A 22,097-nucleotide genomic window follows, 5' to 3' on the forward strand; every position below is an offset into this window, starting at 1 on the left:
TTCTCTGCTCCCTGTCTGTGTCATGGATGCGTAACAAGCTGCAGGTCCGTGTGTAAGTGTCTATTTGACTGAAGGCAGACAGGATGAAGCTACACTTCAGCGGCATTCACACAAAATCCAGAAACACGGCACCTTCCTGCAGGGCTGTGCAGAGGTGCTACTTGTGCTACAGAATGTAACTGAAAAGAGCATTTGATTCATCAAACCATCTCTTTAATCTTGTCCCTCGTACATCGACCAAAGGTGCTTGCCAGAAAAGAGGGGCCAACTTTTAATGGTGCATTTACAAACAGCAACAGACAAGTCCTGCATTGCATGTCTTTAATTTTGGGCCTGAACAATGTCACAAAATAGTAAAACAATGAGAATGTAAATCACAATTTCACAGCAGTGACGTCCTCAAATGTCTTGTTTTTTCCGACAGTCGAAAGTTAAAAGATATTCAGTTTACTGTCACAGAGGACCAAGAAAAAAAGAATATAAAGTCTGAACCAGCGACTTTGTGATGCTTTTGCTTAGAATTAGAACTAAGTAATTAATCAATTATTGCTGTTGATTAATTTTCTGTTGATCAGCTGATTGATAAATTGACTGTTTCAGCTCTGCTTGAGATAATCAATCATGCAGCGTCCTCTGGCTGAATAGTAACTTTAACATCAGGTGAGATTTTACCTGTGTATCTGGCAGGTTTTTCTTCTGCTGTTCTACATTGAGATATGTTTTATGGAAAAAGAAAAGGAAGGAGGAAAAGAAGAAGAGGATGAATCAGTTCAAGATCAAGATGAGGAGCGAGTACAGGAAAAAGAAAAGCCGTAGAGTTGTAGCTCTGCAGTAGTCCCTGTGTGGGTGTACTGGTGTGGGTGCTGGGCTCTTACTGGTTGGCAGTGGGCGGAGCAGTTGATGCTGCTGGTGCGGAGCATGTGGAAGCCGCTCGCCGGGTCGAGGCTGCGGCTGCACTGCCTGCTGTGACACAAGCCGTCATCATCGTGCTCCACCAGAGTCTGACCCGGCCGCAACACGCCTCGCTCGCCGAACACACACACTGCCTCGCGCACTGAAAACACACATACACACACAGAGGTCAGGGGTCAAAGATTCTGGACTTGTTGAAAGTGTTTGGAAACTGGCAAAACTGAATTAACTTTTTGTTTAATTAAAAAGGGTTAATATTTTTTGTGTGAGTTTCTTTTTCTTGAACCAGCAACCCAAACTAGCAGTACTCACCACACTTGTATCTTTTGCAGGCACATTGGTTCTGTGGGTCGGACAGGAAGGCCCGGTCCAGCTGGGCAGCTTCTCCCTGCAGAAGACAACAAGAACCGAACCAGGGTCACCTAACATGATGGCACATGATGTTGAATGATGACATGATGCCTTCTACTGATGTTGAAATACAAAACTAACTAACCCAATGAGTTTTTATACACACATAAATCATATAAAATACATCATTACACGTCTAAACAGATGGACTGAATATTAGAAATCAAGCCGTACCAGGCCGCATTTTGGGGAGGCGATCTTTTCACAGGAACACTCTGAGAACAGAAAACACGATTGGTCATCATCTTCACATTTCAGCTGTGATCAGGCAGTAAGCTGACACTACATAAATCAAACAGTAAATAACTCATCATATCATCATGAACCAAAAGTGACCAGTCAGGATAAATTGAACCCTTTAAAACCCGTTTCATGCTGCAGTGGAGTTCTGACTGATTCAGCTGTGCCTTTGAAACAATGTAAACATTTTCTTGCTGTTGGTTTTACGATTCTTACCGCATGTTTGGTTGGGACAGCAGCGACCCGGACTGGACACGGACACCACCGACATCCCAACAGGACAACTAAGCTGAGGACACCTGTAGGGCTCACACACTGCGCACACACACACACACACACACACACACATATACACATGTCAAAAACATGCCAGTCACTTATGTATTCATAACTGTTGTCAGCTGTTTGTATTAGAACATAACAGATAACTCAGTCAGGCCGATAATATTGGACAATTCTAACTCATAAAATTGTTATAGGCATTTATCAGTAACAAGAAACTGCAGTAATGCCAAACATATGTTTAATTTAGAAAGAGTGTATTACATAGTTTGTACATCAGAGAGCACTGACAAGTTTATTTTTCAACTGTAAAATCTCGCACAATTCTGTTCATATGGTAACAATTTAAAAAGCGGAATGAATAAATTAGTGTGTGTGTGTTCTGACCACATTGGTAGGCGGGGCAGCAGCGGTCCGTGGTGTTACTGTCCACCGTCAGCACCTCGCCATCCAGGCAGAGAGGAGGCGTCTCCAGACAGGAAGAACACACTGCAGAGAACACAGACTTCATTCATTAAACAGGTGACTTTAACCTGCTGAACGTTCACTAATGGCTGACTGTGTCACAGAATATAAAAGTTAAAGCAGTTTATTTTTAAACTCACTGCAGATGTGAGCGAGACAACAGCTGCCGTCAGCTCTAGTGGCAATCAGAGTCTGGTCCTCTCTGCAGGTGGGATTTTCCGACTCACAGAGTTCAGGATCACACTCTGTAACACACACACACAGACACATTAAAGGAATGGTTCCACATTTAGGAAATATGCTACTAAGATATACAGAGAGCTGCTGCACACACACCCTTTGAATCGGGTTGTGGGTTGACACAAAATATGGTGATGGAAATATTATTGGATTAAGGTAAACACTTTAATATAGTGCATTCCTAGTACAATAAAGTGAAGCCATCACTCTGTTGATCAGAGAGGAAGCTCACCACACACGTAGTCCGGACAGCAGGAGTCCTGTCTGTAGTACGACACCAGCTTCTCCCCGTATTTACACTCAGGAGGGAGCAGGTCACACAGGCTCTGGTTACACACTGCAGAGTCAGAAATGTTTTTTGGTTAATAATTTGCCCCAGATTTGAACAGTAAGGTTTGCTGATTCAGATGCCGCACTGTGGCCTCACCGCAGACTTTCTGTGGGCAGCAGCTGGTGTCATCAGCCAGGCTGATGATCACCTCCGCTACTCTGCGGCACACTGGCACCACCACGTTGGAGCAGTTGTACTCCATGGGTACGATGGTGTCGTTGTCGCAGCGGTACATGCAGCAGGCATCCTTTGAAGCTTTCCACACCTCGCCGTGTGCACGAGGAACGCCTGAGCTGTCAGTGCAGGCTGCAGACACACACACACACACACACACACACACACACACATCACACACAAAGCCATGAGCCTTCCTAGTCTCACTGTTATAGCTGACAGCACTAGCAAGCAGAGCACTAAGGCTCGATATTTCTAGATATCAATTTCAAGTACAGTGTTTGTATCTGTTCGGTAGTTTCAAGAATTCTTACGATTGTCAAATACTTGTGAACTTAAACCTAAAGACAGATGATTATTAATTATATTTTTCAGGTTACAGAAACAATCTCATGCCATCACAATCTAATGTTGTGACCTTTAGTTCGAGACCTCCTGCTCTGTGCTACAGACAGGTAAACTGGCGTCTTACCACACTTCTCAGGTGAGATGCAGAGGGCGGAGTACGGCCGGTGGAGCAGCGTTCCCTCAGGACACACACAGCCCTCGGTCAGGCCTGAACACTGATCCGGGTCTGAGTCAAAGTCGTGGTTTGGGCAGGACTGAGACGTGCAGGCTGGCAGACAGGCCTGATACTGAAGAGTGTCGGGACACACGAAGGCTGAAGGAAGAGACACAAACATGTCAGTGCCTCCAACACTTTACTTTACTTCACTTTTGCATTAGCTTTTGCTTTGTTCTGCTTATCTTTTAGTTTGTGTACACAAAAGTGTTTCCTTCATGTTTAAAGAGCAGGTGTGAGCGTTTAAATGTTTTAATGTTTTAACTGCAGACAGAAATCTTACGGCAGTAATCTGGACTTCTCCACTCAATGCAGATGTTGAATTTGTGGCAAGAAGCAACGTAGGCAGCCAGCGCCACACACTGGTTGTTGACATACTCTGCATCTCGTACCCAAACCTCACAGAATGTGCTTGGCTGGACCTGGAAACCAAGAAACAATCAAATACATAGAAGATAGCTGGAAGTTATATAGTGTCTAACGTCAGAAGTTTTTAATCAGTGGTATTTCATAAGTCATCTAATATTTCTGGTACATGTTATATGAGTCATTTAGAATTATCTTGTTAATTCGCATAGTTTAACTTATTTGTCAAAGGTATTTTATTGAAGAGAAGAGAGAGAGCAATAACTGCAGAACCAGGCTTAAAAACTTTTAATCCACTGGCTCTTGCGTAAACGGAGAAGAACCTGGAAATGAGTTCACAGATGGGTTAACGTACGAAGGCGTGGCAGGGTGTGAAGGCGTGGTTCTGCAGCATGTCCAGGCAGATGGAGCAGTCACTTGTGGAGCAGTTGAGCTCGCGGCGGCGACTGTTGCTGATGTAGCTGGTGGTGTTGGGAACCTGCCAGCTGTCGATGAACAGAGCTGGATCCTCACCTACGCCCAGTGTGGTGCCATTGGCCATAGTCAGGTCATTTGTTGGGTCTCCATCACAGAATCCTGAGTTGGGTGTCAGAGGAAAGGGTAAATGATAAATGGACTGCAATTACACAGTGCCTTTCTAGCCTTCCAACTTCCTAAAGAGGAAACATTTATCTTTCATATAACTGACAAAATATATAAACAATTGACATCATCAGCTGCATTTTTAGTGACTCGCTTCTGTGTGATCGCCCCAGTAAGAGGAAACTGTGCAATAACAGAGCATGCAAGCAAGACAGGTGTTTTAAAGCAAGTAATCCAATAAAAATTGTACAATACAATTATGCGTGGAGTCCTTCAGCAGGACTAAGACAACTCTTACCACAGAGGCCCATAGTGGGAAGCTTGTTGTTGCTGGAGCTGTCGGTGTCGATCACCATCATGCCGGTGCTGTGGTACCACTGCAGCTTGAGACCAGCCGGGCTGCGGATCAGGTACATGTTGCCTGTGTCGTAGACCTCAAAGCCAAACTTCTTAAATCGAGGCTTGGCGTAGCGAGAGTTGACATAGAGCTGAAAGGAAATGAAAAGTGCATGTTATCAGATAGATTTAGCTTTATTCTGCTCAGGTGACAGTTAATATATATATATGAAAATCAGGATAGTAAGGAAGCGCCTCTTACCCTCCTCTGCAGCCTGTTGATGATGATGTGGTTGGATTTGTGGGTGATGTTGAGCGCCACCAGGCACAGGTTGGTGAAATTCCAGAGGAGCTTTGGAAAGAAGAATAAAATGAATGACGAATCAAATCGGTGACTTACATTCAAATGGCTGTAAGGGAAGCTGCTAAGTGTGATATTGACTCACTGGAGACTCTGAGTCAGCAGGACACTCCTGAACCAGGACGCTGACAGTCTCATTGGGCAGCTGGGTCACTATGTATGAGGCAGCTTTGTAGATGGCAACGCTGTTCCCGTCAAATGTGATCACATTCAGATCAGGAAACATGGAGCAGCGACCTGGAACAGACAGGAGAGATGACAATGATCTGAATGCAAGAGCTGGTCATCATCATTCAGTCAAATTTACATGTTTGGAGCTATGGGCAGAGTTGACTTCTGTTTTCCTCACATGGACAGTCCCACTGGGGGCAACACTTGTCTCCGTTGACCAGTACAGCAAAGCCAAGCAGGCCACAGTTGGGAGGGTCCGAGGTGAAGGGGCAGCTCTGGGATTTGTTGAACAGGACAAGTTGGTTGTTGACACAGATGTACTTTGTGCACTCGTCAACAATCTCTGCATACGGAGGCTGGAATGAAACAAATTAAAGACCAAGAGAAGACATATTTGTACGCAGGATAGAAAGGTAGTGTGTCATAGGGACTTCATTCAAAATAGACATAAACTCCTTAATGACTCCTTAATGGAGAAATATTCTTAAACTCTGAGTTTACTTAATTGCTTTCCAGAGCTTTTGACTGTATCCCACGGTCAACTTCAGACACAAAATACCATGTTGTAATATCCGATGCCCTCACATATACAACCACTTATGTGATCGAAGCGTCCATTTGCCGTGGGAGACCTCGGATACTCTCTGGAAAAAGCTAATAAGTTAACCTTTAGAATAATTTATCACAAATAAACTATGTGTGAATTATTCTGCTTGTACTTCTGGAGAATAGAAAAAATGTCTGTTGTACTAAAGCAGGACAAAAACAAGAAGTTGAACACTTGTGAGTGGGTGCTCTTATTTGAAATTTTTGCTTTCAATTTTTTTGGTACAAATGAATGTAAACCAATCAGAATCAACGTTAAAGTGACAAAAAACCTGAACCTACAGTGCACATCCTTGTAGGTGACACAGCCATGGACGTCGCCCTCTCTGATGTGTGTCCGGTTGTTTCCGAAGGTGTGTAAGGTGATGGAGGTGCAGGAGGAAGCGTTGTTGCACCTGGACTGGTACGATCAACTCTGTCCTGCTCAGTAGTTTGGATCGAGGTGGTTGCTGGGAGTGAAGTCGTGGTGGAAGCGGAAAAATCGGGCTTCTGGGTGGAGATCATTGTATCAGGTGGAGGCGTCACTGGTTGAGATGAGAATGGTGACATGTCAGTCTCTTTGGTTGTCAGGGTTTTCTCGGATGTGGCTGACTCTCTGGTGGTTGTCGTGGGAAGAGCTGTAGATGCTGTGACTGTTGTTAGAGTAGGAACAGGCACTCCAGCGGTTATGGTGGTCGGGCGAGGAACCGCTGCAGTTGTGTCGACACGTTCGGTCGTGCTCGCTGTAGTGACCGACTTGGCAGATGTTGTGATGGTTGTAGTTGGCACACCTGACACAGTTGTTGTGCCAGGGCTTGGTGTGACCGTCAGTGGGCCGAGAGTAGTTGATCTGATGGTTACTGCTGGAGGCCTCGTTGCTATGGTAATCCGAGCAGTGATGGGCCTGATGGTTGACCTCAGAGTCGCCGTGATTCTGGAGGTCACTCTGGTTGTCACAGGAACTCTGGGTGTCGTTCTGATTGTGGTTGTCCGTGTGAGGGTGGTAGTTGGTGTAGCAGGTGTAGCTTCTGCAGTGGACACCAGCCGGGTGGTGACTTTGTCCAGGAAAGTCGTTGACCTTGGAGCTGTGGTGGAAGTGGTTGTCTGTAGCGGAGACCAAGATGGAGGCGGCGTGGTTGTAGCTCTTGTTGACACTTCAACTCTGCCAGTCACTGGTTGCGTTGTCTCTGTAATCGGCTGTATAACGACAGGTCTGAGAGTGGTGGTAACGACACCTGGTGGAGCGCTTGTGAAGAGCGTGGTGAGAGGTGTCTCAGGAATATCAGGACCAGGTGGAGGTGTAACCAGTTTTCTGGTTGTGGTGGCAGCAATTTCTGCAGTGGAGATTTCCAGAGACGGTGTAGTTTTGGCAGTTGTGGTAGTAGGTGTGGCAACAGCTGATGTCGCAGAGGTGACAACTGTCTTTGATGTTACAGGAAGGTGAGGCACTTCAGTAGTTTTAGTGGAAGTGACTACATGGATTTCTGATGTGACCTGGGGGGTAGTCTTCGCTGTTGGGCTGTATAACAGGGTGGAGGAAGTCTCCCAATGGGGGGGACGCCATGGCTCAGACGTCTGCATGGTAGATGCAGGATGGGTGGAGCTCTCTGTTGTTGGTAAAAGTGGTACAGTAGTGGTTTCTGTCAGAGACACTGGCTGAACAGTTGGTTCTGTTGTGACAGCGGGTCCTGTGGACACAGTGGAGGTCTCTGGAAACTCTGGAGGTCTTGAAGTTGTGGTCTGAGTGGTTTTCTCTGTAGTTGGGGCAGCAGTGGACCAGAAGGTTCTCTCAGAATAAGTTGTGGAGGTGGACACAAGAGGAGTTGTGGTGTCTGTAATCTTCAGAGGGGGAGGTGCAGCCGTTGTTGTGGTAGCTACAGGTATTTCAGACACAGTGGATTCTATTCCCGTCACCTTCTCTGTTGTTGTTCTCCAGTCTGTAGTAGCTGAGGTAGGAGCAGATGGTACAGTTGTAGTCGGGACAACATGGATTGGGGTTGACATTGGTAACTCAGGAGCAGTTGTTGTAGAAGTCGTCACTTCAGTAGGAGTGATGTGCAGAATCTTCTCTGTGGTTCCAGGTGGTGATGTTGTCTCTGGACTGATGTACTGTGTTGTTTTACTGGTGGTGAAAGGGGCAACTGGTGTGACTGATTCCGTGGTTTTAGCTGAAGTGATTATAGGCAAAGATACAGTTCTTGTTTCCACAGGAGGTGAAGTCTGGAGAGGTGAAGAGGTTGTGGCGGCTGTGCTTGATAAACCCGGAGGGCTGGGTGTAGTTGTTGTTGGGGGAAGTCGCTCCGCTGTTACAGGCTTTGTGGTGGGTTCTGTGTATGCGGTGGTAACTGTACTGGGCACAGTAGTCCTGTCTGTAACTATAGACGTCTCTGAGACTGGTGTAGGACTTGAACTGGAAGCGGTTACAATTGAAGTAACTGCTGCTGAATGCGTAGTAGCCTCTGTGGTCTCTTTGGTTGTGTGCACGACAACAGGAGGAGAGGTACTGATGGTGGTTGGCCCTTTGACAAAGCTTGTGGTCGATGCTGCAGTGGTAGATGGTTGTGGGGTCGTGGCAGTGGTGGTGAAGCGAGGCAGCAGCAGGTCGGTGGGCTTGGTGGAGGAGGTGAGCCAGAACAGAGCTGTGATGGCGAAGGGAGCGCTGCTTGTCCTGGACGTGCTTGGGCCAATGGGGATCGTTGCAGCTCTGGTCGTCCATGCTGTTGTACCTGTTACAGAGGTGGGTGGGGGTTCAGTCACTCTGACAGTAGACAGAGGCTCCCCCACCGCTGGCCTGACAGTAGGAGGCGCTGTTGGGGGAGATGGGGGTCCTGCTGTTCTAGAAAGTTCAGGAGCTGCAGAAGGAGAGATGGTGACTGGACGGGTCGGCTCATCAGGGGCGGGTGGTGCCATAGACGTTGTCTGTGCAATCACAGCGGGAGTGGTGGTGGTGATTTTAGTGGTAGGACCAGTGTGTGGATGTGTGGAGGATGTGGCAGCAGTGGTGGTGGTGGTGGTGGTGGTGGTTTTGAGGGGTGTGGTTGAGGCAGTACTGCTTGTGGTGGTTGCAGAAGTGACAGCTGCAAAGGTCGGCTGAGCAGTGGATGGTGTTAGAGGCTGCACAGCAACTGGGACCTTAATGCCTGAACCCAAACAATAAAAAATGTGTTAGAGAAGAGCTGAGCTAGTTTATAACTGAAAGGAGCATATACAGCTTCCTTTGAGTGTTAGGTATACATTTGGTTAGCAGTAATGTAAACTAAATGATTTGGCCGAATTTAACACATTTAACAGACAATTTAACTGTGAATCCTATTTAGAACATTGACATCATTGTTTATCATTTCTGTTGTGTTAATATGGTTTTTACAATTATTTTATCTGTTTGATTGATTTTCTATTTACTCTTATTTAGGTTTAGAGCCAGAGCCCCCTAGCAAAACACGAGTCCAACTCCAATGGGGACTTGCATGCTTCAATAAAAGTTAGATAAAGTTAAAGGGTCAAAATTAGTCAAATATGTAAGAATGAACTATGAATATTACTACATATTCTCACATGCTACAGATTTTAACAACTTAACAATTAGTAGTAGTAGTTGTAGTAGTAGTAATTTAGAGGACACAAAAAACCAATTGGCGACCAGTGTAAGTGTCAATAAGTAAAAATTAAACAAGTATGTAGTAGATTGGAGATGAGTTTAAATGAAATGTACAGTAACCACTTTGAAGATATTGTGTAATTTCTTGTGTTAAATTCCCTAATTGTGTTTTAGTGGTTAATATAGGGGACAGGTGTAGGTATAAGTAAAGACTACAAAATCAACATGACTAGGAGTCCGACCACATAACATCCTGTCCCACTAAGAAATCAGTTTATTATCAGAAGCTAAACACCACTGAACTCAGTCAGGGGATACTCACAGTCTTCAACATAGACACACCGACGGGTGACCTCATCCAGGACCATGTGTGGGGGACAGACAGGAAGGCAGCCCTCCACTCTGTAGAGAGAAACACACAGCCGTGAAAAAGCAGGAAGATCTATGCTCTGTTCTGTTTTAGATGAGTACTGATGTGCAGTCTTTTAATTCAACATTAACAGCATTCTGTCTAGTCTAAAGATGTCAAGCATGTCTACTGTACCATAAAAATTTCGGGTTATGGACACATTGGTTATGACTGAATGGAATACAGTTCGACTGGATTTAAATGTAGGTCTTAATCATCTGAAAGATCACCTCCGCATTTTTTCAGCGTAGGTGGACGTGAAGAGAAAATCACACAGAAAAACTCCTGTGTTATATGTTGCATGGAATATTTCAATGTCACTTTTCCTGGAGAGATTTTATTCTAGATTAAAGCAAAGAGTAAAGAGTTTAAATCTCTGTACTTTCCTATATATAGCTGTACTTTAAATAATTTCCCCCTGGGATTATTAAAGTATTTCTGATTCTGATTCTGACTCTCTTTACTTTAGCTTGCTTAAAGCAGCAACCTTTTTCACATCATTTTGTGTTGATTCTGGCGGCCCCTGTGGACAGAAGCGGTAGTGTTTCCACTGCCTCATTTCATTGATTTTAAGGGGAATCCGACAGAATCCGACTCAGTGGCAGGCATTAAGGATAACTATATAGAAAAAGTTAATCTTCTTGCTTATGTAGGTCATTTAGAGTTTTAAAATTGAATTTCATAACCAGTTAAAAACACCTTGTAGTATGTTTAACTACATCCTCCTTGCACTTACCATTGCTCACTTTAAATACATTAACATATTTGAAGATCTAGTTGGTATATATTTTTTAAAAATATCCCTCTCTAGAAAAGACTTGTCTGTAAACTGTTTGAGTTGTGCTGAGCTACTGAAAAGGTTAAATGCCTCACTGTGGGATGGTGACGCAGGCTTCAGCTGACGGGTCGCTGCAGGTCTTGAAGCAGGGGATGGCGCAGGAATCATACCTCCACTGACACCGAGGAGCGGGCGGGGCGTCTGGGTTGTGGCCTGATGAAAAACACACAACACTTTTACTTCAAGGTCACAAGACTGTAATGTGTGTAATTGGCCTTCTTGAACAGTTAATATATGAAACTCTTTGGCGAATGCATATACAATACAAACTTTTGCATGTCCACTTTCAGATCAGATTTAATTGTACAATAGCTTGATGAATAGCCCCTTGACCTTCCCCTCAATTTAACCTTCAGCAAGATGGGTCAAAAATATATACCTCATAGTCTCAATGAAACTGCTCATAATACAAAATAAAAGTCACTCTAATGTCGCTTCAATCATCACGAAAGGTTTTATGTGAAAAGTGTATCACGTTATTAATCTAGACTGGCTGAAAAGGACCCGCAAATGTTTTTACAGATGAGTAATGTGATGAACTTAGAAAGCCATTAGTGTCCGTCTGAAGTCTGGACTCTGACTCTGGACTGAATGTGTGCGGCATCCACTTCTGTCAGCAGGAAATCCAATCTGCCATTGGCTCCTTTTCCATTAACTAACACAAATGCTGCTGTATTTTTAGCATCAGTGATTAGCACGGCTGCTCTCTCAGCCGAGTATGCAGGCAGGGGAGTCACTGCTCTTGATCTTTGACCCCAGAGAGAAGTGCTGACCGAACGCTAAGCCAAGCTTCCTGAATACTGACTGATGGCTGAGTGAGGCCTAAAAATATAAACCCAGAAAACAACACAGTTCACAGATCATTTCTGAGTGTTTTCAGTAGTATTAGAATTAAATTCCATTATTATTTTGTCTTCAATCTATTTCATTGTTTAATTAGATTCTTAGGCTTTATGCCAACACAATCGTTTTGCCATTGTCACTGTAGTGTCAGTGTCAGTGCAGCCTCAGTAACCCCGACTGTTAGTGAGTGCTGTGTGTGATGTGTTCGCTGCCTGTTGGTGCTGCTGACCTGTCAGTCTGAACAGCGTGGCCTTGCGGAAGCTGTCAGTGTGTCTGTATTTGAGCAGGTGGAGGCGGGCCAGCGTGGCATGCAGGAAGAAGCCGGGTTTGGCGTGGGACTCCAGCGAGTCATAGCCGGGGATCCAGGTGTTCCTGTGGAGGACGAAGGTTGCTCCGTCCCAGAATGCCTCTCTCTCCTCCCACTTGGCCAGCATCACCTGGCCGCTGGGGCTCGCATACAAGAAGTAGTTCGGCCGGTCGGCTGCCTCAAAGGACACCCGCGATGTGTCTGCGTAGGTGGAAACAAAATAAATCAAGGAGACTTTGACAACTGAAGTTTTAAAATGTTCTTGCTATAATGCATAATACATTGTTTCAATTAATTTCTGTTCTCATTTAACCCCAGTGGTTGATGTGTGAGTGATGTGCACTCTTATCCTGTATTATTGGTAATAAATTGTTTTGTAGGGTTTTGTTTGTATGAAGGTAATTGGCATGCACTTGATGTGAAACTTAGCTGCCTTCAGGTCACCATTAAAAACAGATTTTATCTCAAAAGTTTCTTTTACCTGGATAAATAAAAATAAATGTCACCAAATAATTTATACATTTAAAGACACAATGTCCATGTGTTTCTGTTCACCAAATGAATGAAGGTCCAATATTCTTAAGAAAACATCAGCCTCTTTAGTTTATAAATACTCCACTATGAAAGACAGAAAGTCTGGATATTGCACATGGCCACTGAATTCCTCTTAAACAGGATCCAGAGTACAGCAGTATCACAGCTCACTTGCAGTAAACGGTGAGACCAGCTTGTTCTAGTCTTGGCTTGCTGACCAGCCTGCAGCTCAGGTTGCCATATTAACATTTGGCAATCTGATCTCTGAACCCCTCTGCCACTGGAAGTCAATGAAAGTCCATCTCCTCCATCAGTGTTTTCACTGGCACGCCCAAATCATTCCAAACACTGTTGAATGCAGTGGAAGAGAACGCCTACTGGCTGTCGTTCAGTCAGAGCAGAAAGAGTTGAAACTCAGATTCTTAGATTAGCTGAAGGAGGACAGGATAGAGGAAGAGCAGCTGGCAAACAGGGGGTGAGGGGGACAGGACGATCTGCTGTGTGATGCAATGTAGAGCTGATGTCCAGCTGTGACATTTGGTGACATTTCAAATTCAAATACTGTTTAGTCAGTGATTGGCTTGGCTGGTGATTACTTTACACTACATGTCACATTCACCCATCCACACACATTCATACACTGATGCCACAGCATTCTTGTCCAGGATCTTGACTAGGACACTTCGACATGCAGAGAGAGGAGCTGGGGATCGAAATGCCAACCTTCTGTTCTGAGTTAATAACCGGCCCTACCTCCTGAGTCACAGCCTTGCTTCTACGTCAGTACTAACAAGGTCCAACCATGCTTAGCTTCAGAGTTTGGGTTCAGGTTGGTATGGCCACTTGACAATTAGCTTCTTGTAGTCATGAGAATATTGAGCTTCCTCACTTAGTTGCAAAGGCGGAAGTAAGTTATCCATTATCAATCATTCTTTGCATTGGACCAATCCGAAGTACTACGAGCAGTGGGCGGCCACCTTGCAGCCTACAGGGACAAACTCCAAAGTCTCAGGGATAAGATCAAGGTGGATGGTGTCCTTGTTTTTTCTTGCCATTAAGACAATCTTTCTTTAACCGTGACCAGGTAGTTTTAGTTCACTAACCACAGGGGTGTCAGATCAGAAAACAGAAATATAAGTCATCATATGGGTGAATTTGAAAGGAAACAATCTATTTTCTCATTAAGGTTACAGGACTTGTTAAATAGCAGAAGTCAAGTTGCCTGAAGGCCAAAATACATCTCTGTCTTTCATTCAGCAGCTCTCCGTATTCTGCTGACAGAAAAACATATCCCTGTGCTATCTACACAAAGATCGAACTTTCCCAAACTCCACTACAGAAGTTCTCTTTCATCCACTGATCCTGCATCTACTGTATCCTGCATTAGTAAAGCAGACACTTCTTCTTTTCTACAGTGACACTAAATGAGGTAAAATAAAACTAAAAAGCTAACTACTAAAACTAACCACAAGGTTCCCACACTCACTCACACATACAATTCAAGGACATCTCAAGGTCTTCATTGAGGAATCACTCTTGTATTTCTGTCCATGTGGACCCTTTTTAGAGCATTAATTTAAAAAGAATTGAAATTTTTTTTTCATCTACTTCTCAGATAAATAGTTGTGACTTCTGACAAAAAGCAAAAATAAAGGAGAAGACTGCAGAAAGAGTCGGGAGAACGCTGCACAGAAGAAATCTCTGTCAGCTCAGTAGTGAAATGAATCCTGCTCTGTAAATAAAGTCAAACCCTGCAGTCCGAATAGACTTGCCGTGTGGTCGGGCTCTGCTGAGGCCTGGCGTCATCATGAACTGCGAGAGGACTCCAGGGGCGGCAGTGGTGCTCAGGTTGCCCCGCTGCAGGAACACAGAGCCACTGGACCTGCTGGCTGCCAACAGCGTCGTCCGATCCCTGAAGGTGATCAGCCTGAAGGGACCTTTCCCCAGAACTGCAGACAGGAGGCCATATTAATGCAGCAGTGATTATTGTGAATGTACACATAATTTATAGATTAAACCACATGTAAGTGCAAGTGTGTGTGCATCTCTGTGTGGCTGTGTTGTGCTGGGTGTCGTAGTGCTGGATGTGATGTGTGTGTGTGTGTGTGTGTGTGATGTAAGTCGGTTCAAATAGCTCATAAGTCCAGCTGGAGAAGAGTATCTTACAATACCCACGTTTGCCAGTCTGCTAAGACATTCACCAATCGTGACGCTCAGAGAAGAAGCACAGAGACAGCTCTAACTAACAACTAATCAGCGACTTGATAATCACTAATCAAAAGCACTACTTTTTTCTAATTAAGCATAATTGTTAATCCCTCTTAAAGAATCACAGCCCTGTAACTAATGGTTTTATTAATGGTTTATTATTATTATAATGATTATTATAGTTGTAGGCTTCAGATGTATATGATCTGTTGAATCAAAGGCTAGGTTCACACTGCAAGCCTTAATGTTCAGTTCTGATTTATTGTTCAGATCGGATTTTTTTGTTTGGTTGTTCACATTATTTTCTGAATGTGGCCCATACCAGTGGGAACAGGTCATGGCCCTGAAGTGACCTGCATGATGATCGTAGATCTAGAGTGACATAAAAGTCACATGAATTCTGATATGACTGTTCACACTGAGGTCACATTGCAAAGAATCAGACCTGTATCTAATTTGGATCACATAAATGGGCCCAAATCAGAATTGAAAAGATCAGATTCCATGTGGTTTGTGCTGTTCACACTGTCATGCCAAAATCAGATTTTGGTCACTTTGGCCCGAAATAATGTGTTCTGACTTACGGCACAGAGACGGGGTGCGCCAGTCGACAGGAACGCCCTGGTGGCAGCAGCGCTGGGCGTATGCCGCCACGCTGGTGCAGAAACACTCACAGTCGCCACCACGACTGCAGGCACACGTGTCTGCCAGGCAGTTCATGTAGAACCAGGTCACATCCACCTGAACACGGCAAAAAACAAACACTTTTCAACAAGTTACGACCTACAGGATAAGCAGGATGTACTGGGGTCAAGAAAAAAAATTGCATTCTCAAGTCAAACTATTTATCTAATTACCTATTTATTTTATTCTACATCTAAGTGTTTGATGCTCAAATGACTATAAATGCATGACATGAAGAGTTTCACAATTACAAATCAGGTTGAAAGTCATATATTAACTGTAAAAGAACAACAGATGGCAAAGAGCAGTTTTCAGAACTCAACAAGAGAAGTTACAGCACTCCAAGAGAGAGTCCAAACTGCAGGCCAGAGGGCTGCTGTACTGTTACTCACCACTGGGTGGCAGGCCTGGAAGACCTCACCAAGCAGGACGGCACACTGACGCTTTGCAAAAGGCTCTCTGAGCGGACTGAGGCTGCAGGGGTGTCTGATATCTGGACTGTTCACACACTGAACACACGCAAACACACACAGTGGTGTTGAATTACTGCTTTTTATTAGAGGTTGAGTAGTAAAGTCGAAAAAGGTCTCGTCTAGTGTAATATGTTGGTTGCACAAGTGTTTAAGAGACTTTTTTTCACACTTTACAGCTACAATGTTTATTTGTAAAATGTAAAAGGGTTCACCAGGGTGTTGATGATACAGGTGAGGTGACGTTCACTCACCTCTACTGCAGTCCAGCTGTTTCCAAACTCCTGTGGAGTTGGGGAGTCGATGTTGTCGGGGGTCCGCATCTCGTTCACCGTCTTCATGTCAAAGTTCCCACACAGCCCGCTTAGCTTCCCCTGAACACATCACCAACATCCCCCTTTAATCAGATCCTTTTTATACACTGATATGCACCTAATATAATCATATCTTGAATATGGAGTCTATGCTCGTACTGCAGCATTGGTGCAATACAGCATCTGGCCACCAGTGGCAGCACTGAGCACATTGATGCTGAGCAGTCCTTCAGCTGGTGATAAGGAAGAATGCGCCATGTTTGGTTTAATGTTTTATCAATATCTGTGTGACTAAATTGTTGAGGTTTTCTCTGATAACCGTCATAAAAGCAGACAAATCACTCCAATATTTGCTAACTCAAGGTCCACTTATTGGCTTTTACCGTAGCTTAAGTGTCCTTAGTCGTAAAATGTCAAGAATTAACTGTCAAGCTCAATCTTTCAACCAAGAAGTCTTTAGAAGTGCTCAGAAAGGAAAGTTTGAATATCTACAGTTGATGAAGCTCCCAAACAAGCGAGTAAGAGGAGCTTGAGTTGATTTGGTTTTGTCAGTTTCCAGAGTCAAGGATGAACTGTCAAGCTTGGCTTCAAGTATTATTTATCCTTATCATGGAAAGTGAGGGGAGGTCAGAACCAACAGGTAAATGCAGTCTTAATATGAAGAAACACATTTTTAACTTCTAGTCACATTACATTGGAGCATCAGCTAATGCAACCTAAAATCACAACCCCACAATGACCTACCTGCCAACTGGGTCCAACCTGGATGTGGACTGTGGTCTTGCGGTCCCAGAGGACTGTGACGTCTTCCTCTGGGAAATGAACCACTGTAAAGTATCCGGCTGGCCAGATGTACATCATCTGCTTCCTGTCAATCACACTGGATGGATTCTGCAAGGGAACAAGTATTTTACTGAAATATTCTCAGATGACGTAAATATGATAAGGGAACAAAATGTGTTTAAGAACTGACAATGAAGCAATATGAAATTCCTGCTAAAGACACAAAACCAACCAACAATTTGTTGCTGGTAACCTGCAGCAAATATAGAAAATATACTGAAAGTGACTCTTACTGGCTTCCCAGTGTCGTCATCGAATGCTATGAAGGATCTGCCGATGTTGATCAGCAGAGATTTCCTGCAGATGACTCCGCTGTCGAAACAGTCGACGTTCTCAGCTGACACACTGAGCATTACATCAGCGCTGCTCTGTGGAGGAGAGAAAACACAATCACAGAAAACTACCCAAGTCTTAAGAGCTAAGAAATGCTGCTGACGTTAAAAGTAAAAGTCTGTTTTTATTTGTAGCACTACACTAAAGTTCTTCACAATTTGAAATGTGATAAGAATGAGAAATTAGACATTTCCACTAATCTACAAATCAACAAATCAGTTAAGTTTTACTTTTACTGCCAACCAGATGGATTTCTCACTTCCTGAGTAGTCACTGGTTTCAGGTCATGTCAGTGGCGTTTGAAAATCAGTGTTAAAACTAGAGATGAGTAATTTGTCTAAAACCGTGAACGTTTATTTATTTCATTTATTCATATATTCTGATTATTTAAAAACTGGAAAAAACTGCATTGCCCCCTTACATTGCTAATTTGCATTATCTTCCTCCTTGTCTTTTCTTTTAATCAATCAATTTATCAAAATAGTTTTTAAGCTGCCAGTGTCATAAGAGGACAATCTTAATAGAAGCCTTTAAAAAATAATTGTTTTTTTCAGTAAAAAAATGCTAAGATTCCTGCTGAAGAACAGTCCAAAAAAGCTTTAAGTGTACAGATAGTTAATGGCTCTTACTACAAATAAATGCTTTCATTACCTTTACAAGATAGACTTTGCATGCACCAACGTAGTCAAACAGCAGCCCATCAAACGTCCTGTAGTGGCGATCACCGTAAGCCATGCACATGGATGGACACGGATGAAACACACACTGGAACGTCCCATGCTGGCAAACACTACAAAGACAGCAAAGCTTCAGTGATTCAGCATCAACTTGTTCCCACTTAGTTGGAGGACATTTTTTTCATCTCTAATGGCCTCCTTTTGTGGACAGCCTCAGGTTTACAGCAGGCAGAAAAGTGGCCAGTGAATTGTCAAAGGTTGAATCGCTGCTTATTGCGCTATTAGGCTGTCATCTACATCTTCTTCCCTGGCTACGGCTTGAAGGAGAAATGGAAGGATGGGAGAATGACTGAGATCACTGAGAGAGTGTTTCCTTTCACCAGCTATGAACAATCTGAAGCTGAGGGAATCAAAGAGTCATACAAGGGCCCGCTCTGTTTTCCAGGCTGTTTTCTGTCCCGTGATAACAGAGAATTATGGATATCAGGTGGCCACTTTCGCTGCTCTGACAATCTCAGGACACTGCGCTTTCAGGCTAAATCTGACTTTGAAAAATTAGCGACGTTGTTGTAGATTTGTCTTAAATCTGACAGATATTGTTGGCAGATGATTGGTGAGGGTAATACAAATTTGTATGCCTTGACAAAATGGATAAAGACCCACTGAAGGAAGGAAAATTAAAGTGTAGATCATTTTTATGAAGATAGTTTTATATAGATTTTATGTTTGTCTCCACAAATGCACAAACTCACCACTGATGGCAGGGGGACGAGACTCTGTCACCGGGGTAATACTCCTTTCCTTTCCATAGACAGGGGCAGGATGCAGGTTCAAAGCACTCGTCTCCATGTTTCAGCAAACTGGGGTTCAAACACAAGCTTGTTAGAGGACAAAACATTTCAAATCGCTGTATTTACTGATATGGAAAATGGAGCTTTGATGTAGTAGTTTGAGATCAAAAGATTCAGGTGATGCACAATGAGGTTTTCTTGGGTTAAATCGTGCAACAGAAGCTTCTTAATCTTACAGGACTCAAGGTGTTTACTTCACTTTGCTGGTTTTTTCCATTGAAAATTATGGAATTCACCAAAAATGCTTCTTTAAGACGCCTAAAAGCATTTCACTACTATAACAAGACAACTTGTTAACGTAATCCAACCAACTATAGCTCAAATTAAAGAGACTGAAACTCATCATAGGCAGATTCTAGACTCACATACCTGCCAAAACAGCAAAAGTGTCCATTTATACCTGGGTGATAATAGTTATACAGCAGCTATTTGGCTATTAACACCTGGTGCTCTAGCCATAAACAGCGACGAAGTCCATGTAGGGAGGAGGTAGTGGCAGGCAAATGGCTTAAACACAGGACTTTCCCAGTGGAGACTGGGGTTTGAGTCTCAAATGAAAAAAGATGATAATGTAGGCTTTTCATTTTTAGACTAAATTCACATATTATTTTAAGTTTTCCGATACAAGTCATTTTTTGATTGGTCAATAAGCCAGTAGATGTGCTCCCAAGAATAAACAGATGGAATTGTTGACTGAAATCATCAATAGGCCAATAAAAGAGCCTCATAACTCAGTACAATCCAATTTGGAGCAATGTTGGTTATTATTCAAGAGCTGTGGGCTAACAGGATGCTATCATGTTATAGCATAATCATCATTTGCTCCTGTGTTCATCTATAATCCAGATATGAGGACAGTCCTTTGCCAAGGGATCGACAGAGGCAGAGCCAAAGCAGGTTGGCTTCCAGTGCAGAGCGATGCCAGGAAACAAGAGGGAGAGAGTTTCAGGGGTGGGCGACTGTGGATGAAAAGCGGTAACACTCGTTAGCTACATGAGAAAACCAGACAATTAGGATTCTCAGAGATAGAGAGAGAAACAGTCTTTGTCTGGATGCCTCCATTTGCTTTCCACTCCGCGAGACGAAGCTGATAAGTATCTTGTAATATCCAGGGTTGAGCTATATCCACTGGCGAGGCTGCAGACAATGAAGTGACATACTGAATGGTCCCGCCACAAACCTCAGGTTCATCTGAGTAGAGTTACACCCCAGATAAAACGGTGTTAACAGCTTCCTTTATCCGCCCGCCAAGCTGCCGTATCAATTACTCTGATCAAAGTTTCTAAAATCATTCATTCTCCCGACCTACGTGCACATTATGAATAAATCTTCATAAACACAGCCCTCATTTTGAATTTAATTCTACCAGACGATGTAAAAGTGCCTGAGGAAGATGTAGTTGCATAGGGTGGCGACAGGCGAGTCAGTCGGCGCAGTGGGTTGACTGCAGCCTGCGATGCATCTGGTTCTGTTCCAGGTTTGTTGTGTGCTGCACAGTAGGCCAGTGAAGTAAGCAGTTCTCAGACAGAAAACAATGAAAGAATGTTGTTTCTGATTTTCTTTCATGTTTACATGAACATAAGGTACAACTTTATATTCTAATCCAGTGCATCAAACCACATTGTAGTTTTTCAGTTGCTCCACTGCATGCATTATGGTCTTTTTCTATAATTTGAATCTTATTGTGGACCTTTTCATTCCTATCCGCTGACTCCAGCTCCAAGTATTGGTTGTCTTGGTTGCAGGTATGCATGTTCTGGTATGCAGAAGCAAAACGTTGGTCACTGTTGTGTTTCTTATAGTTGTCCTTGTTGGGATGTGATGACACATATGCTTGACCAATCATGACCAATCAGCACGCAAACGTAAACTAGGTATCACCTCCTGAGAAAGTCCGGAATTTAGTTTAAGAACTTCCCAAAGCAAGTAGAGAACAGTGTAAACATAGCAGAACCCATTACAATGGTAACACTTTTTTTTTTTAAGTTGCTGCAGTGCAAAAGGGGTACAAGTGCTGACTTGTTTGAAATAATTAAACACACAACACACATTGCTATCAAAGACATTTAGGTCAAAACTGATACAAACGACTAAATTACTGTAATATTAATGGTTAATGACCATTGTGTAGAGTCTTGTGGCATTTAGCGGTGTAGCTGCAGATCACAACTCCCTCAGTTCACCCTCCACCTCCAACCGCAAGGGAGACAATACAGTGGCTGCGGCACACACTTAAAACGCAAACTGCCCTATCTAGAGTCAGTGTTTAGTTTTTATGAAATAAATATAAACAAATATGATAAATTAATTTTTTATAAATACTACAAATAAATAAAAGTACCTACTGCAGCTTTAAACCACGCCCGTAGCTACCAGTAGCTCCTCGTACAACGCTGATTGGTGCATAGCTTGAAGCCTGGCCAGATTTTTGCGGGATCTCTCGATTTTGTGATCTCACACATCCACCTGCTCTGCAAGGTTACACCAAACTGACACCGTACTGTATCACTCCGTATTTATTTCTAACTCCCTCAAACCTCTCCATGACAGTCCACAGACAAATAACAGGTTTCTACAGTTGTATATGTACATACTGTAACCAAAATCAAATTCTGGTATGCTGCACGGTCCTGTGTTGCACCTGAAAGTCCAGGTTCATATGAGTTCAGCTGAGCTAATTGTCACAGAATGAGGAATGGATGAATGGTCTACATTTTGATCATAAACAAAGTGTGCCATTGTGAATGAAAACACAATGGATTCTCCTGTCAGCACTTCAGCTAATTATTTCCCATTAGAGGTTTTAAAGTCCTGCTGCAGATGAATACCTTGCAGTTGACTTTGAGTTTTTTTTTCGTTCTGTTTTCATGATAATCATGTAAGTGTAGTATTAATATGACAGAGGGAACACCTGCTTATCAAATGATTTCTGGTTTAGAAAAGAAAACCAAATCAGGTTGAACATATGTGGCAGATGTGCAACAGGCCAACAAATGCAATGGGTCCAAAAAAAAAAATATATATATATATATATATGTTGTGTGTGTGTGTGTGTGTGTGTGTGTGTGTGTGGCGGGTAAAATAAGTATTGAACACATCACCATTTTTCTCAGTAAATATATTTCTAAAGGTGCTATTGACATGAAATTTTCACCAGATGTCGGTAACAA

The 22,097-nt window shown here is 43.3% G+C and overlaps 1 protein-coding gene across 1 annotated transcript in view; it reads right to left on the bottom strand.

Annotated features, from left to right (window-relative positions):
• otog (otogelin) overlaps window positions 1–22,097 on the bottom strand; it is a 53,347-nt gene that overhangs the window by 7,282 nt on the left and 23,968 nt on the right. Inside the window, exons 19-45 of the mRNA XM_035651990.1 lie at window positions 18,829–18,936; window positions 18,051–18,189; window positions 17,300–17,434; window positions 16,968–17,114; window positions 16,164–16,283; window positions 15,832–15,948; window positions 15,340–15,496; window positions 14,320–14,496; window positions 11,936–12,214; window positions 10,899–11,004; window positions 9,939–10,018; window positions 6,322–9,158; window positions 5,612–5,789; window positions 5,348–5,499; window positions 5,164–5,253; window positions 4,864–5,053; window positions 4,339–4,559; window positions 3,901–4,039; window positions 3,528–3,716; window positions 2,978–3,187; window positions 2,783–2,887; window positions 2,451–2,555; window positions 2,233–2,334; window positions 1,780–1,878; window positions 1,498–1,538; window positions 1,225–1,300; window positions 876–1,054 (exon numbers count right to left, since the gene is read on the bottom strand). Of these exons, the coding sequence (XP_035507883.1) occupies window positions 876–1,054; window positions 1,225–1,300; window positions 1,498–1,538; window positions 1,780–1,878; window positions 2,233–2,334; window positions 2,451–2,555; window positions 2,783–2,887; window positions 2,978–3,187; window positions 3,528–3,716; window positions 3,901–4,039; window positions 4,339–4,559; window positions 4,864–5,053; window positions 5,164–5,253; window positions 5,348–5,499; window positions 5,612–5,789; window positions 6,322–9,158; window positions 9,939–10,018; window positions 10,899–11,004; window positions 11,936–12,214; window positions 14,320–14,496; window positions 15,340–15,496; window positions 15,832–15,948; window positions 16,164–16,283; window positions 16,968–17,114; window positions 17,300–17,434; window positions 18,051–18,189; window positions 18,829–18,936 (6,478 nt within the window). The remainder of the gene's footprint in view (window positions 1–875; window positions 1,055–1,224; window positions 1,301–1,497; window positions 1,539–1,779; window positions 1,879–2,232; window positions 2,335–2,450; window positions 2,556–2,782; window positions 2,888–2,977; window positions 3,188–3,527; window positions 3,717–3,900; window positions 4,040–4,338; window positions 4,560–4,863; window positions 5,054–5,163; window positions 5,254–5,347; window positions 5,500–5,611; window positions 5,790–6,321; window positions 9,159–9,938; window positions 10,019–10,898; window positions 11,005–11,935; window positions 12,215–14,319; window positions 14,497–15,339; window positions 15,497–15,831; window positions 15,949–16,163; window positions 16,284–16,967; window positions 17,115–17,299; window positions 17,435–18,050; window positions 18,190–18,828; window positions 18,937–22,097) is intronic.

This window comes from Morone saxatilis, unplaced genomic scaffold (assembly GCF_004916995.1).
Source record: "Morone saxatilis isolate NCDOM2014 unplaced genomic scaffold, NCSU_SB_2.0 Contig11, whole genome shotgun sequence".
Taxonomy (NCBI): Eukaryota; Metazoa; Chordata; class Actinopteri; family Moronidae; genus Morone; species Morone saxatilis.